This window comes from Boleophthalmus pectinirostris, unplaced genomic scaffold, assembly GCF_026225935.1.
Source record: "Boleophthalmus pectinirostris isolate CB_2022bp ecotype Guang Dong unplaced genomic scaffold, ASM2622593v1 HiC_scaffold_20, whole genome shotgun sequence".
Classification (NCBI taxonomy): Eukaryota; Metazoa; Chordata; class Actinopteri; order Gobiiformes; family Gobiidae; genus Boleophthalmus; species Boleophthalmus pectinirostris.
This window is the reverse complement of record NW_026571153.1, coordinates 33,506,234-33,523,273: the sequence shown is the minus strand read 5'-3', so window position 1 is coordinate 33,523,273 and position 17,040 is coordinate 33,506,234. Positions and strand designations below refer to the sequence as shown.

General features: G+C 43.9%; 1 protein-coding gene across 1 annotated transcript in view; it reads right to left on the bottom strand.

The window, feature by feature from the left end:
* ppp2r5b (protein phosphatase 2, regulatory subunit B', beta) overlaps positions 1-17,040 on the bottom strand; it is a 66,341-nt gene that overhangs the window by 1,182 nt on the left and 48,119 nt on the right. Inside the window, exons 6-12 of the mRNA XM_055156112.1 lie at positions 16,182-16,241; positions 15,573-15,681; positions 7,840-7,893; positions 6,092-6,142; positions 4,377-4,496; positions 1,328-1,455; positions 480-581 (exon numbers count right to left, since the gene is read on the bottom strand). Coding sequence (XP_055012087.1) covers positions 480-581; positions 1,328-1,455; positions 4,377-4,496; positions 6,092-6,142; positions 7,840-7,893; positions 15,573-15,681; positions 16,182-16,241 — 624 coding nt within the window. The remainder of the gene's footprint in view (positions 1-479; positions 582-1,327; positions 1,456-4,376; positions 4,497-6,091; positions 6,143-7,839; positions 7,894-15,572; positions 15,682-16,181; positions 16,242-17,040) is intronic.

The window sequence follows — 17,040 nt, the reverse complement described above, 5'->3', positions numbered from 1 at the left end:
AATAACAGAGTGCATAAGAAAAAGTGCAGATACCATCATGTCAGGACAAGCTCCTACTTGAGGTGTACCACCTGACCATAACTGAAGTAGCTGATATCAAGCAATCCTTCCATGAGCGAGCTGGTCTGAAGAACAGCACACCAGACAAGACCCTGAAACAGTCCAGCATTGAACTGCAAGGAGTACACAGTGTACAGTGAACAATGATCAGGCTGTGGGATTTCCTGATACCGACTAACAGAATGGTGATGGCAAGAGCAGAGTAAAGCCGCTGTAGTGGACATGGCAACACCAAATGATGAGAACATCAGGAAAAGGAACACAAGAAAGCGTCAGTGGTGCTGTGGTCATTGGAGCACAGTGACCTCCAAACTGGAGGACTACAGCAGATCCCAGGAAAAACAGCAGACTTCTCAGAAAGGTGCAGCAAAGCAAACAGCAAAGATATACTAGTATATATAGAGAAAAAGCATACTCACTTCTGTTTCTCCACCTTGTAGGATGCGGTGAGGTCGTCGAATAGTTTACTGTTCATCTCCATAAAAGTCTTGAGCACATTGTAGATGAGAGACACGATGGTCCTGAGACAGAGCACAGGGTGTGTGATTTTTAGTGTGGTGGTGTACTGGTGGTAGTCTTGTGGGGTCTGGTGGTTGTTGATCTTGTGGTGTAATGGTCATAGACTGTATAAATAAATGGACATAGCTAACCTGCTTGTCGTTGCATTCTAAATACGAAGTGGCCATGAGCATGTTTTGGATCCATTGACCCTGACCCCAATTCACTTTCTTTTGAAAATTTGTCACCGCTCTCTCTGTAACTGCTGCTGTGATTTTGGTCTTAAAATGTTTGTAATTAACTCGCTTTACATGATCTATGATTTATTTACTTATTTTGTGTCTAAATTAAGATATGAACACTAATAATGGACAAATCAGGTGCCTTCTTTCCCTGAGGTCACGATGATACTAATCAGAATTCCTAATATGTAACTTGGCACCAAATCCGCCCCTATAACTGCCAACCGCGTTGAGCTTCATTTGTCTAGAGCCAAACACTGTGGGTGATGTCACACTGCCTTAGTCCATTTCTTTATACAGCCTGTGGATGTTGTGGTGACGGTCAAGTGGTTGGTGGCCTTGTGGTAGTCCTGTGGGGGTCTGGTGAGACTATGGTGGCACAGTGGAGGTTGGTCTGTGGTGGTCTTGTGATGTGGCAGTCTTGGGGAGGTGTGGTGGTGGTTGGTCTGTGATGGTCTTGTGGGGGTCTGGCAGCAGGTGGCTTGTTGGTATGGTGGGAGCGTGGGAGTGTGGGACAGTGGTCTTACTGGTTCCAGTGCTCTTTGGAGACCCTGTAAAGCGTGGCGAACACCAGGGGAAGGATAACCTGACAGTTCTCCTCGATCAGACTCAGGATGTACTCATTGTTCCAGAAGTACAGGGCCCTCTCCGCCACCTGACACACACACACACACACACACATACACACACACACACACACACACACACACACACACACACACACACACACACATACACACATACACATACACACACAGAACACACACACAGAGAACACACATGCACATACAGAACACACACAGGACACATACACATACACCAGAAGTGAACACAGGCACAAGATTCAACTCAAATGCACTATCCTTCTAAGGCAGGGGTGTCGAACATAAGGCCTGGGGGCCGGATCCGGCCCTCCAAGACCTTTAATTTGGCCCTCGGCTGATTTTCTACTAAAATATTTAATTATATTTTCTATTAAAATATTGGTAATTTTCTGCAGTGCTGAGCACAGCAGCGTCTCCAGCGTCTCTGTACGTGGCCCCTCCCACCAGAGCAGCACAAATGAAAACTTGTCTCTTTCCAAACGCTCTTAAAGGACGATCGTTTTGACTGTTGACCGTGACACCCTCATCAGAAAAATGTCAAAAATGAGAAAAGGAGCCGAGTGCAGGATTTTCCAAGAAAAATTGACTTATTCCTATTTGCATACAAGTTGATTTAAGATGGCTTAAATCATAATATTATAATATTTTGTAAAAGAAAGAGTTCACCAATTAAAAAAAGATTTCTGTAGTAGATTTGCGTTTCTCTGCACAAATATTTTAACTTATTGTTATTTTTGGTATTTATATGACATGAGTTTTCTGATCCGGCCCCTTTGGGGTCAAAGTAGGTTGGATACGACCCCCGGACCAAAATGAGTTTGACACCCCTGTTATAAGGGCTGGTAGATATGGATGGACTTGAAAACTACTATTTTATGACATTACAAGGTGGAAAAGATCATTTTGAGCATTGGAGATGTACACAGACTACAGTATAAGGTAGTTTATTTATTATATATGTAGTATATTTTGATGAGGTAACAACATTATAACATGACTTAAAGCTCACATGAGTCTATTTTCCATAATATAGCATACCCATAAATTATGGCCCACCCCTACCCATAATTATTATTATGTAGTATAGAACTGCAGGCCAACATTGGTATTATATGGTCTTATTATTACTAAGTATTGTTATTATTGATAGACCTAAACCTGACCTGATATTGGTCCATCTCCAGGTTCTCACAACTAAGCCCCACTGAAGAAAATGGAAACTGACAAACGGATGTGTGGTGGACATTTTAAGCTTTTCCTGGCTGCTCCTGACTTCCTTCTGTCTTTAGAATAATGGGTGTAATTACATGTATTTACTCTGGTGAGTTTACAGATAGGAAAAGGCTGGGTGGATGTGTATCTCCAGCCTGGCCCATGGCTCCTCACATCTGACCTTCTCACAGGGTCTGATGAACTCAAGGAGCAGAGAAAGTGAGTCAAGGTGCTAACTGTGTCAGAGAGAGTGAGTCAGGGTGCTAACTGTTTCTGAACACACTTCCCTGTACGCCGTCAAGTCACACAGGAACAGGGTAGGGTCAGGTAGGGGTAGGGTCAGGATGGGGTTAAGGTAGGGTCATGGGAGGGTAAGAATGGGGTCAGGGTAGGATCAGAATAAGGTCAGGATAGGGTTAGGGTAGAGTAAGGGTGGGGTCAGACAGGAATGGGGTAGGGCAGGGTCATGGTAGGGTCAGGATGGGGTAAAGCAGGACAGGGTCAGGCAAAGTAAAAGTAACACTTGGGTCAGGGTAGGGTCTGGATGGGGTCAGAGGATGATCAGGATGGGATAGAACAAAGATGGGGTCAGAGTCAGTTGGGGTCAAGGTAGGGTCACGGTAGGGTCAGGAGAGAGTTTATAGAATTGGGTAAACCATGCTAATCACTTGACTATACTCTCATTATTTTCCTGTATCTGTCTGTTCTGGCTTTAGTTCACTTGCCATTTAAGTTAAACAAGAGTTTATTTTTAAGTTTATTTTTAGATAAAGACTCATAAAATTTAGTATCTGCTGTAGTTACCAAACACAATAAATATTACACTAATGAGTTGAACTCAATGTTGGCTCAGGTTTATGAACAGTTCACTGTTGTATTTTTATGAACGTCTGGCTCATATTTGACTTAAAATAAACATGTTTGAAGAATAAAACTAAATGATAGCATATTACATGTAGTCTGTCCGTGTATGTGTTGCCGTAGTGACCAACATTTGACCGATCGAATTCTGGCACAAATGTGGTATTGACTCAAATTGGGAAATCACAGGGTGAGGATGGTGTCAAGCAGGAGGGAGGATGGGGTCATGGTGGGGTCAGGGAAACAATAAGGATATGTTCAGGGTATTGTAAGGAAAGGGTGAGGGTGGGGCTAGGGTTGGAGTCAGGGTGGGGTCAGCTGCAGGGTAAGTTGACCTCTACTTTCCCTCCACTCTGTTTGATAAAACTGTGTCTGTGTCCAAGTGACCGTCCCCTGTACCTGTGCATGTTTGTGTCAGTGATCATTCTGACTTAGTCTGCCTTGTTTGTTAGTGTCAATAGCTGCTCACTGTTGAATATTGATCAAGTGGATATTGTTTTTTCAGCATACTCAAACTGCTTTACATTGCATCATCCACAGAGCCGTCACTCACATTCAGTGTGAGTGAAGTACTTCTTTAGCCATAGCTGCCCAAGGGCAAATGTGGCTCCTCCAACCATCACCAGGTGTACACAGCATTGGTGTGGCACTCAGGGGTCAGTTAGTCTAGAAACGTGCTTTGTAGAGATGTAAAGCAGGAGCTGTGATATGTCAGTGTGTCCTTGGGCAAGGCACATCTCCCTCCCTTTGCCTGAATGTGGCCTGTGAGTGTTGGTAGGAGAGGCTAATGGAGCAGATTGGCAGCCATCTTTTTCTCAGTCTGCCCCAGGGCAGCTGTACCTGCAAAAAATGTGGATGGAGGGTAATAGGGTAATTTTGTCCATGAGAATGTGCAAACCTGGAAGTGTGGGCTAGAGATACAGGCAGCGATCTGTCTGAAGAGCGGCTCCTGGACCCTCACGAACTGAGAAGGTTCAATCACATCCAGAATCTCCTCAATCTCCCCCAGGAACATCACCTGCACAGACACAGCAGAACACTAGTGTGTCACAGACACAGCAGAACACTAGTGTGTCACAGACACAGCAGAACACTAGTGTGTCACAGACACAGCAGAACACTAGTGTGTCACAGACACAGCAGTGCATTGATCTGTCTTACAGAGAGGGGCTTATGTCCTCACCTCAACTAACAGCTTCATAATTACATGTATGTATGTATGTATGTATGTATGTGTGTATGTATGTATGTGTTTATGTGTATGTATGTATGTATGTGTGTATGTGTATGCATGTATGTGTATGTATGTATGTATTTATGAATGTGTGTATGTGTATGTATGTGTGTATGTATGTATATGTGTATGTGTATGTATGTACGTATGTATGTATGTGTATGTATGTATGTATTTATGAATGTGTGTATGTGTATGTATGTATGTGTGTATGTTTGTGTGTATGTATGTGTGTATGTGTGAAGGAGCACCTGTGTTGCCCCGTCATCTCCCGACTGGCGCGTCTGCATCTGGCCAAAGAGCACGCACGACGCTTCCTTCCCTCCCCGTTTTGCGGAGCCAAGCTCCGATAGACTGGTTTATGCAGGACCGCTCGTGTGAATCGCGGTCCTGTTTTTTCCCCAACATTTGAACGGTTTCCCGGCTCGTGCGTTCGAGGGTGCACACTCGACGCCGACGCCGCTTTCTTACCTGCAGCAGCCTCCGCGCCGTTCTTGGGTTCGGGGCCAAACCGAGGCACTTCCTGGTTGTGCTTTAAATAGCGCATAGTGGCGCGCTCAAGGGGGGGACATGTGATCGTGGACTCGACCATTGTGGTCTATTTGGGGTCATTTGTGGGTTTTTTGAAGTTGTTTAATGGAACAATGTTAACCTAATGAGGGGTTCTTTAAGTTATTTTTATTATGTTTATTTCCAAGTTGATTTGTGTTCCTCAATTCAGTTTGCTTATGTTAATTCCTTAAAACCCCATTTTGGTTAATTGGTTAGCCCGGGGGGAGGGGCTAAGGGGGTATAAAAGGAGGGAGCTCCAGTCATTTGGGAGTTGGTATTTGGCCTGACTACGTGGGTGCTGGCAACTGTAAGTGTGATAATTGTACATATTTTTGTAAATACTTCTGACTACCACCTCATTTTTTGGTCACTGTAAATATTCCACTCTGCACTTGGAGCTGTGGTGCGAATAAAAACCCACTTAAGTGAAGTTTTTTTGACTGAGCCATCATTTTTTACATTGACCCGTGACAGTATGTGTGTATGTATGTATGTATGTATGTTTGTGTGTATATGTGTGTGTGTGTGTATGTGTGTATGTATGTATGTATGTATATGTGTGTTTGTGTGTATATGTGTGTGTGTGTGTGTGTGTGTGTGTGTGTGTGTGTGTGTGTGTGTGTGTGTGTGTGTGTATGTATGTATGTATGTATGTATGTACAAGAAGCCAGTGGAGATGTCCATGTTGTAATCTAAAGGAGCCATCAGTCACACACCTGTCTAACCGCTAAACCACCTGTATATACTTGTACAAATGTAAAACCCCCCCATCTTTTAGTTTGACCTGTGAGCAGAGCTATGGAGGAGCGGTGGAGGGTGGCTCTTACCTCTTTCTGCGTGCACGTCTTGGGCCAGTACTTGAGCAGGCCTCTGATGATCTGCAACAACAAAAACACAACTTCACATTGATGAATAGAGAGATATGCTGATGTAAAACTGCTACTGGTCAGCTCTGCCATGCCCTGGGTGATTGACAGGGAGATTTGACCAGTCACAGCAAAGTGTGGGCCAAATGGTGTTGATTAATGGTTTAGTTAAAGATGCTGTGCTTGATTTTTACTGTCACGAAATGTGACACACAACTGTTTTTGTGCACATTTGTGTGCAGTTCTTCTTCACTTCTGTTATTCAGAGCATCCTCATCCACGATGAGTTTAGAAGCACTTTTCACAACTCTCAGAGACTAGAGGGGAATTTTGCCTTTACGGTAAAGCTAACAACAACTATCATGCTAATGTGCACTTCCTGATTCTTGGAAAGTTAAACACTTTATAATTAGGTGCAAACAGTACACAGCTGACTTATTCTGACCTCGAGAGCTGCTTATACAGTACATCTGTACTGGTGGAAGGCGCATTTACTAAAATACATAATAAAATCATCACCTTGCAGGTTAATGCAACAATAGTACAAAAATTTTGGTCAAATGCAAATATTAGTCAAGGCTGTTAAAAAATCTGAATATTTCCTAAGCGTATGGGCCTGCACAGTACAGAGCACACTCCATCTTTAATGTGCATGTTATGTTGAGTTATGGCGTATTTTCTATAGCGCTCTGCGTTTGACCCTGTCGTGGTATCTGCTGCTAGGAGGCCAAACAATAACACAGGACAGACTCTTCTGATCAGCTGCGTTTATGAGATCTGATTTATGGACTGCGTGGCGGTGAGTCACAGCCGCCCCCGGGTCCCGGCATTGTTCACTTTGACATTTGGTTCCTTGGCGCTGCATACGCTCCCCAGCTCCACAGAGCCGACTGAACCAAGGATGGGTGTGTCGCCATCTTTGCTTTTGTGCATCACATGTGTTAAAGCTACAGAGTCATACATTAATATTTACTTTAAAGACTCATTCAGATGTCAAAACGATATACAATCTCTGCTTATCTCCTACAAATTAGAGTTAAACTCAATCTTTCATTTTAAAAGTCCCATATTACACTATTTTCTGATTACTGATCTGTTATAATGTAGTTTCCACATCACAAACAGACCTGGAGTTGTATTTTGTTTCATTCACACATGTTTGAACAGAACAGAAAACACTCTATTTCACCTTGTGATGTCATGTGATAGTACAGGCAGTGCTCCAATGTGTTTTTAAACTTCATACACCTTCACTAGAATTATTGGATGATTTTAGCCTTGGAATTGTTCATCTCTACTGAGCTAAAGGTTAAAGAGCTGTTCACTTGAAAACTACCATTACATGACATCACAAGGTGGAACAGACTATTTGGAGCTTTGGAGATGTAGACAGACTCATAATGCAGGATGCAAACATGTATGAATGAAGCAAAACGTGGCTCCAGGTCTGGTTTGGATGAGGTAATATAACATGGCTTTAAGCTCAGAGTCTATGTCACATACTGTAGGTCTGCCTTATTTATACTCTGTCCTCTGCTTTGGTCCAGACAACATGCTCTGAGATGTCTGTGAAACCATAAGGCGCTGCATGGGTGTATGAGAGTATGTGTGTGTGCGTGGGTGTGCGTGTGTGTGCGTGTGTGTGCGTGTGTGTGCGTGTGTGTGCGTGTGTGTGCATGTGTGTGCATGTGTGTGTCCAGTTCACTCACGTATTCAGTGACTGTGGCGTCCTTCTCCATGAACTGCACCACACAGTAGGCCAGCTGAGGACAGGGACAGGATAGAGACAGGGACATCGGGAGAGACAGGGGCAGAGACAGGGACAAGGTTAAAAGTTAGACCTCACATCAGCCATCGAGCCTGGATTGAGTGGCAGAGTGGTAAGAGCTGCAGCCTCACAGTCAGAAGGTCCCAGGTTAGCTTCCAGGTCCATGTGGGGCCTTCAGTGTGGAGTTTCATGATTAGAATCTGGTTGATTAAAACAACACCGACTAATTAAATGACTATTGTGGTCAGACTGGCCTGTCAGATCTCAGAAGCTCAGCAGGGCTGGGCCTGGTTAGTACTTGGATGGGAAACCACTGAGAAAATCAGGAGCCACAGCGGGGCCAGTAACAAAAATTGTTGTTGTGTCCTTAAGCAAGACATTGCACCCACATTGCCTAGTATGAAAGTGTTGTGTGCTTGAGTGATGGTGGTGGTTGGAGGACCCAATGGTGCAGACTGGCAGCCTCATTTCCATCAGTCTGCCCCAGGGCAGCTGTGGCTACAATAGTATCTTACCATTACCATCAGTGTGGAGTGAATGAATAATGTTCTGTAAAGAGCTTTGAGTGTGTTGAATAAATCCAATAAAAAGATGAGTTAAATGAGAAAATACACAGGTTACTTCACATATGCAGTAGTAGTACTTGTGATCATGTTAGAAGTAGTAGTTAGTAGTGTTCTGGGTGAGTCCCTAAGGCTGAGGCTGATCCCGCAGGATTACTCTGATCATCGGAAAGAGTTTTCCAGCAGTGAGGGCTGTGGGAACCTGCTCCAGTGTTTGAGGTGTGTGCGTCTCTGTGTGTACGTGTGTGTGTGAGGTATGTGTGTGTGTGTGCATGTGCATGTGCATGCGTGTGAAGTGTGTGTGTGTGCGTGTGTGTGTGTAGGGGGTGCCCGGGCCGTTGCCGCAGTGACAGGGCGCCGTGGCAACAGGGCTGTTTACTTGGGAAGCAGTGATGTGACACACGTGCAGGGCCTGGGGCAGAGAGAGAGAGAGTGTGAGTGCGTATGCGTGTGTGCGTATGCGTGTGTGTGTGTGTGTGTGTGCGTGCGCTGGAATCTCACTCTCACAAACACACACACATATGCATACACACGCGCACACGCGCACATAAACTGGTTTTCCATGCTCTGTGGGGACTCTGCACTACATGTATTACATTCATTTTTACATCCATGTCTAACTTTAAAATGCATGTGACAGGTTTTCAAGTTTTTCTAATTATGTCTTGGTTTGGTGCTAAATATTAGAGAAGAGGAAGTTTGTGCAGAAAACAACAGAAAACAAAACCATTCAACAGTGCAGAAGTAGCGCTGAGATCTATTCCACCCAAAATGACACACAAGAGACACATTTTACAGACACACAGTTTAAACATTCATTTCACAAAATAAAAGTGATGTACTTTTATTTATCAAATCATCACTAATGTGCTGTCTACAATGTCCAAGGCTTAAAATACTCTGTTCCACCTTATGATGTCATTTAGTGATAGTTTAAAGGTTAACATCTATTTTCAGCCTCGGTTGAACTGCTTTACTCTAAAATACACTCTAAAAACCTTATGTTGTTGCTTCAGTTGTCAACTGAAAGTGTGTAATATCTGCTGGTGCACTGAGGCAGCTTCAATGAGGCTAAAACAATATCTGCAATTTCACAGTTTGACAAATCCAGTGCTAAAATTATCTAAATGATTGTAGTGAAGGTGTGTGGAGTTTAAAAACAGAGTGGAGCATTTCCTGTATTAAACCAAACCTTAATGACATCACGTGGAGGAAAATGGAGTGTTTTGAGTTTGAGAGAAGAACTCCACCTAAATAAAGGGCATTATAACAGAGATCAATCAACAGTCTAACATAGGCCCTTTAAAGCATGTTGTTGATCTGATAGTTAAGGCTTTAAGATGGTCTTAGAGCTTTCAGACTCACACTGCTGAGCCAAGAATTGCTCTGTCACTGGCTCTTTGTGGCCCTGGTCTGCTGGGAGCTGGGGATTATGGGTATTGTAGTGCTGGATTTTCACTATGTACATGTGTGCTGATGACAGGTTAAACTTCAGGTTAAGTCCTCCTGAAGTCACACTTATATGAACTCATGGAACATTCTTAATGAAGGATAAACAGAATTAGTGATAGAGACAGCTCATTTTGTGCTTTAGGAAATGAAACGAGGGTTATGGGTGTGCCTCACAGTATCACGACACATCCATATTTAGACTATTTCACTAAACTAACAAATGGCAGTAGAACAATTTTAATGTAGAGAAAGTACACTTGATTATGTAAAACACATCAGAGTTTTAAAAAAATGAGTCAAAGTTGCACTATATGGCTTTTTCAGTGGAGTGTCTTCCACCTGTTTGTCTCCATGGAGATGTTATTACCTTACCTGGAATGTTCCACTTTATGGCATTAAACTTATTTTACATATATTAAATTATGTGTAAGTTAAGTCAAATGAAAAATGCTGAAAAATGCACAGTGAAATCTGGTCTCATGTAAAGTGTGTGTACAAAAATGTTATGAGACTTTCCACATTAAAGGTCCTATAATCCCACAAAACTGTGAGCCTTAAACCATGTTCTACTGCTGTTACCTCCTCAAACACACACGTGGAGTTGTGTTTTGTTTTATTCACATAAACTACATTAGGCCAGATCATTAAACAGTGTAATATGGGCCCTTTACGTTTGTGATCTCTATAAAGACAACTTGATGTGGAAATGCTCTAAGACAGAATTTTGAGCATCAGGACTTTAACAGACAAGGTGATATTTGACGAGAGACCATGAGCGACTTTGAGTGTCTATGTTCTATAGAGCTCCGGGAGCTGACGTCATACCGGCTCGTCAGGCACAAGGTGTTGCCATTTTGGCAGTAATCGGCAGATCGGCTGACTCGCGCTGTACGACTCCAGCGCAATAACAGATTGTTCTCCAGACGCAGCCGCGATTCATTTCCAAATTATTTTGCCAACAATTTTCCAATACAGATAATGTAATACACAAAGATCAGAGCAAGAACCAATGTGCGAACGTGTGGCTCCAAAGTAGCAAACAGCATTTGTTATTTTAGGCTTATAATTAACCAAATAATTTTATGGAAATAGGCAATAGCTTATTCAATTGATTCAACTTTAAAAATGCCCTGCTTTTAGCCTAGTGTGAGAAATGCTACAGTCGGACTAGATCCAAACCAGAGTCCTGAACCAGCGGGAGAAGCTCCGGTTCAGGCCGGGCTCAGAGGAGCTACAGCGGGGAGTGGTGTCAGGAGCCTTGGCCTGACAAGAACGTTCCCCAGGAACAAAGAGCGCGGAGGTCGGACGCTCAGAACAACATATAACCCACCAAACTATTCACGCTTCTGTCCGGATGCTTTGCATCACCTCGGAACCAGCCGCAGTTCTTGACCGCCGGAGCGAACTGTCCAGACCTGTAGTCCACAGTGCATTCTCGCTTTTCCCGCACGGAACCAGCGTGCAGACGATGACACGGAACAGCTCAGACCCAGCCCATCAAGCACTGGTCTTGCTCGCTACCGTCTGGAACCAGCACATGGAGGACGGAGCCTCCGGACCAAGGACCAGACCGCAGACCCCGTCCTGAGGGATCTGAGCTGCGGTGAGTGCTCCTCTTTATCGCTGTTGCTGCTGCTGTTACCCGTGCTTTTGTGTTTTACGAGTTCATGATGACTCTTGAGATGAGGATGTCCCGTGGTCTTAACAGGGAACATCTGTGTTGATAATTGGAGGTATCGCTGTTCTACCAGGAAACAGAGGCATGTCAATCGGACCAATTTTGGTTCATTTGGCGATGTACTGCGGATCTGGGACGTCTTCTTCAGCGGAAATATTTTTTAAAAACACCCCCGGGGCATTATACGGTCAATGTTTAATCCATTTAATTTTGATCTGAAGCTCAATGTCTTGTGAATTAAAGTGAGTACTCCGATGGCTTGAAAAATTCAGCGGTGGCGCTATCCATTTTTACTGCCAAAATGGCGGCCCGCCCACCGTGAATCACGTGGGGTCCGGAGCTCTATAGATGAGAGCCCAGATGTTTAACCTGTAACAACCAGTTTATCTCATATAAACATACAAACATAAGTTTAATGCAATACTGTGAAACATTCCACACAAAGCAATAACATCTCCACGGAGACGAGCAGGGGGCCACATTCTGGTGTTTACATTGTGCACCTTTAATAAACACATGTGCATGTGGTGGCATGTGTACGATCTATGGTAAAACAGCATTTAGAATAGATCACATTAGACCACAGTCATTGTGGAGATTGTGCTGTGAGCTGTGGACCGTGTGCTGTGGACCGTGTGCTGTGGACTGTGTGCTGGAGAACTGTGAGGGGTCTCATGATGCTCATGGACATGTGAACAGGGCACAAAGAGCTGTCAGAGGATTTATCATTTATGGGTTTCAGTTTCCTGTTTTACACAAAATCTTGAGGACTTTTTCACATTAGACCTGTACTCGATTAAAGGAATTCTTGAAGGACTAAAGACGTGCTGCCGATCGATTGGTGAACTAAAAAGGGTGCATGGCTGAAGTTCTCAACTTAATCAACTTCAGTGCTTCAGTGTTCAGAAGTGTCTTTATGTGTGCACATTTGGGAACTGCAAAGGCTGAATAGTAGCCAAAATAAATAAATACACAGGCTGAGACATTTTCCGGTAATAGGCTAATTGTATTCCCAATCCCCTTCTTTAAGAGAGTTTACTGCATTTGTCCTGATTTGAACTCATTCGATCTGATAATCGTGTTACCTGCAGCAATGTGGCTAAAATAGCAAAATATGAACTTCTCTTTATTGTGTAATGACTTTTATTTTAATAAAATTAATTTTATAAATAAAGTTAGTATAAAATGAAAGTTGTGGTTCATTGTGGGTAATTTCCAGTGCTCCGAGATGGCCAAGGATCCACAGGTGCAGCCTTGGTAAAAGAGCCAAATGGAGGAGTGGAGAGTGGAGAACAGGAGGGCTTTGGGGGAAGACCTGTCCGAACTGTTCAGAAGTCGAGGACCTGGTGATTGGGAAACACACCATAGCTCTGTATCTGACCCAAACTGCACTTACCAGACTACACCTGCAGGGGGATTCATGCACAAACTACTATTTATGCAGAAAAATATGTATTTATCATGATAAGTCATAATCTGACTTTTTAAGTACCAAAAATAAGAAATCTTCAGCTCACTCACTCACTTCTTTGTGCCTTTGTCCCATAAAACTCCTCTAAATCAAATCAAAATGGTTGATTAATTCACATATTGGTTGACGAAGTCTCCATCGACTGATTCATCAACTAAACCACTAAAGGCCTACAGCCTTTTGAAGAGATGTAATATTTAGTTTCAAGTTGTCAATCGCTATGGCAACGGTCCTTCATCATTCTGAGACGCACCGTGGGACTAGGAAACTGAGTGAGTCTGACTCAGTCTCAGCTCAGTGTGGACGTGGAAAAGAATGTGTGTGAATCTGCTCCTCACAGGCCCACAGCACACACACACACTCACTCACTCACACACACTCACATACACACACACACCAGCTCACACGGACAAACATTTGAAACACTTCTCATAGTTTCATAAGCATTTCGAGACACCATAGCATCAGTAGAGGTGGTAGAGTGGACAAAGATTGTACTCAAGTATGTATAATATTATTCAAGTACAAAGTACAAAGAAGTGGTCCAAGAAATTCCTCAAGTAAGAATAATTAAAGAGCAAATGTCAAGATGGAACATCTGATTTATAATGTTTATTTAAGATAAATACAAAAATGAGACAAACTGTTACTTCAATAAAAATATTACTCAAGTAAGAGTAAAAGTAGAAAAGTAACGTTTGATTTCATTTAAAAGTTACTCAAGTAAATGTAACTGAGTAAATGTAACTGACTACTACCCACCGCTGCTCATCATTCAGTGTCCCTCTATCCCAAACACACCAGGGACCAGTAAATACACTGCTGACCCCTACTGGACACATGTGCACACTGAAAATTAAAACGCCGACTGCTGTGTTTCTGCTGATTCTAGAGCTGCAGTCCTTCTCTCAGTCAGCCCATTCATCCATAAATTGTGTCTTAGTTGTTACATATGTATGAGACTCGACTAATCATTTTATTTGGATGATCAGCATTTCTATGGGACAACAGCAGAGAGGAGGTTTTTTTTGGTATTTCCCTGTAAAAAGTCAGATTAAACTCATGATGCTCAAGTTAAATCTGTCTTTCTATAAATACAGTTTCCTATTTTTCTGTATATATGGTTGTTTTTTTCCATCTCCCTTTCTTAGTTGACTAGTCCATTGGAAGGCCGTGTCTTTAGTCCACCAAGAGTTTCTTTCTTACACACCTGATGGATTCAGGTTCAACTGTCACTCCTGTTACTGTGCTAACACAAGATTAGCTCAAATGGGGAAAGGATCTTTTGTTTATTTACAAAGTTTGGTACAGAAGCAAATTTTTACCTCCTCAATTATCATTCTCACTGCAACAAATAATAATAATAATACACAGGATGTATACAGCACATTTGAAAACCAGAGTGCTTTACTTGAAAACATTCTTTCACACTCTTTTCTGTGATTGAGATGATGAAGCTAGGATACTATTCTGCACCATCTGGGTAGTGTGCACGGGTAGTGTACAGCAGTAGTGTGCAGGGGTAGTGTACAGCAGTAGTGTGCAGGGGTAGCGTGTAGGGGCAGTGCGTAGGGGCAGTGTGTAGGGGTAGTGTGCAGAGGTAGTGTGCAGAGGTAGCGTGTAGGGGAGTGTGTAGGGGTAGTGTGTAAAGGTAGTGTGTAGGGGCAGTGCGTAGGGGCAGTGTGTAGGGGCAGTGTGTAAGGGTAGTGTGCAGAGGTAGTGTGCAGAGGTAGTGTGTAGGGGGAGTGTGTAGGGGTAGTGTGCAAAGGTAGTGTGTAGGGGCAGTGTGTAGGGGTAGTGTGCAGAGGTAGTGTGCAGAGGTAGTGTGTAGGGGTAGTGTGTAGGGGCAGTGTGCAGAGGTAGTGTGCAGAGGTAGTGTGTAGGGGCAGTGTGTAGGGGCAGTGTGTAGGGACAGGGTGCAGAGGTAGTGTGTAGGGGCAGTGTGCAGAGGTAGTGTGTAGGGGCAGTGTGTAGGGGTAGTGTGCAGAGGTAGTGTGTAGGGGCAGTGTGTAGGGGTAGTGTGCAGAGGTAGCGTGTAGGGGCAGTGTGTAGGGACAGGGTGCAGAGGTAGTGTGTAGGGGTAGTGTGCAGAGGTAGTGTGTAGGGGTAGTGTGCAGAGGTAATGTGCAGAGGTAGTGTGCAGAGGTGGTGTGTAGGGGCAGTGTGTAGGGGTAATGTGCAGAGGTAGTGTGCAGAGGTAGTGTGTAGGGGCAGTGTGCAGAGGTAGTGTGCAGAGGTAGTGTGTAGGGGCAGTGTGCAGAGGTAGTGTGCAGAGGTAGTGTGTAGGGGCAGTGTGTAGGGGTAGTGTGCAGAGGTAGTGTGTAGGGGCAGTGTGTAGGGGCAGGGTGCAGAGGTAGTGTGTAGGGGCAGGGTGCAGAGGTAGTGTGTAGGGGCAGTGTGTAGGGGTAGTGTGCAGAGGTAGTGTGTAGGGGCAGTGTGTAGGGGCAGGGTGCAGAGGTAGTGTGTAGGGGCAGTGTGTAGGGGCAGTGTGTAGGGCTAGTGCGACTTACCTGTGCGTGGAAGATGGACAGGGACTTGGCTGTGTGCAGAGGGATGAGCACTCGCACCAGGAACTGTTTGTGCTCGGCCTTCAGGGGCAGAGCGAAGCCGTTTATGATGCTGCACACAACCACACAAGGACAACAATAACACAACTGCTAGAGCATTTTCAAATAAATCACTGAATATTGCCACTGACTAACATGTGTGAAATGTTTGGTTTTCTAATTAACCATTTCTCATTAACCAAGAGAAAGAGAGTGACAGAGGCAGGCAGGGAAGGAAGCAGAAAAAGAAAGATACAAAGAGAGACAAGATCAGATCTGAGGAGGAACACTGGATCTCCTATTTGTAACATTGCCCCCTGCTGGCATGTGCCGCCATGTGTGTGTGTGGGCAGCACTCTCATAGCAGGGAGCTTAGGATGCTTGTCTATGGACCGATTTAAAGGTTCACTGTGTAATTTTTCTAAACACCTGCCCAGGATGACCACTCTCAGCACAGTCCCAAAGTTTAGACAGTCCACAGCTCTTCAGCAAAGCTCCATCCACAATAAGAGGAGCTCAGAGGACCCATGGGTGTGTGTGTATGTGTGAGTCTGTGTGTGTGTGTGCGCGTACCTGCCCAGGATCTCCAGCAGCTCAGCCACACCGTTGAAATGCTCAGTCTCGTAGATGAACCTGGAGAGAAATCCACATCAGAAAAACATTTGAAATTTAGTGGATTTCATATCTGACAGATTTCCTCACACTGTTCTGTGGAGCTCTGGAATCTACAAACAAGAGTTCGAGTAAACAGTCTGCTCATAATACCCCCACATCTGCTCTGGGGTAGACTGACAGAAGTGAAGCTGCCAATCTGAGACCTAGTTCAGTCCTGATTTAGTCCTGGTTAAGTCGTGGTTCAGTCCTGGACATATCTACTGCCTGCCCATCCTGGTTGAATCCTGGCTCAATCTTGTTCCGTCTTGTTTAGTCCTGGTTTAGATTTGACTAAAAACATGTACTTAGTAGTGTTTTGTCTATTTTTTCATTTTTATTTTGCTTAAGTTTTTCCTTCCTGATTGGACAAGGGCAAAAGATAAGACATGCATAAGGGCTACGTTTGTCAGCACGCAAAATCAGATGGAGGGCAGGAAGTGAACTGACTGGAGGAAAATGTCTGTGTTGTGTAGTTTACGGCTGTGCCAATTCTTCTAACCGAGAGAAGGAAAAGTGATTTTTTTAGAGTACCGAATATAGTCGTCCACAAATGTCAGAAATGGGAAAAGCCGACAGAACAACACCGTAAAAAGTGGATTACAAACCTGTTTGCGGTCGGGAGGAGCAGAATTCGCTAATGCTCGTGTTTGCAGTGACCACTTCGTCAAAGGTTTGTTACAAAGCTAAACTGTTTTTTGTGGTTTACCTAAACATAAACGAATCATTAACGATTAACGACTAACAACGTTTGTTGACATTAAACAGTTCAGATAGAGGT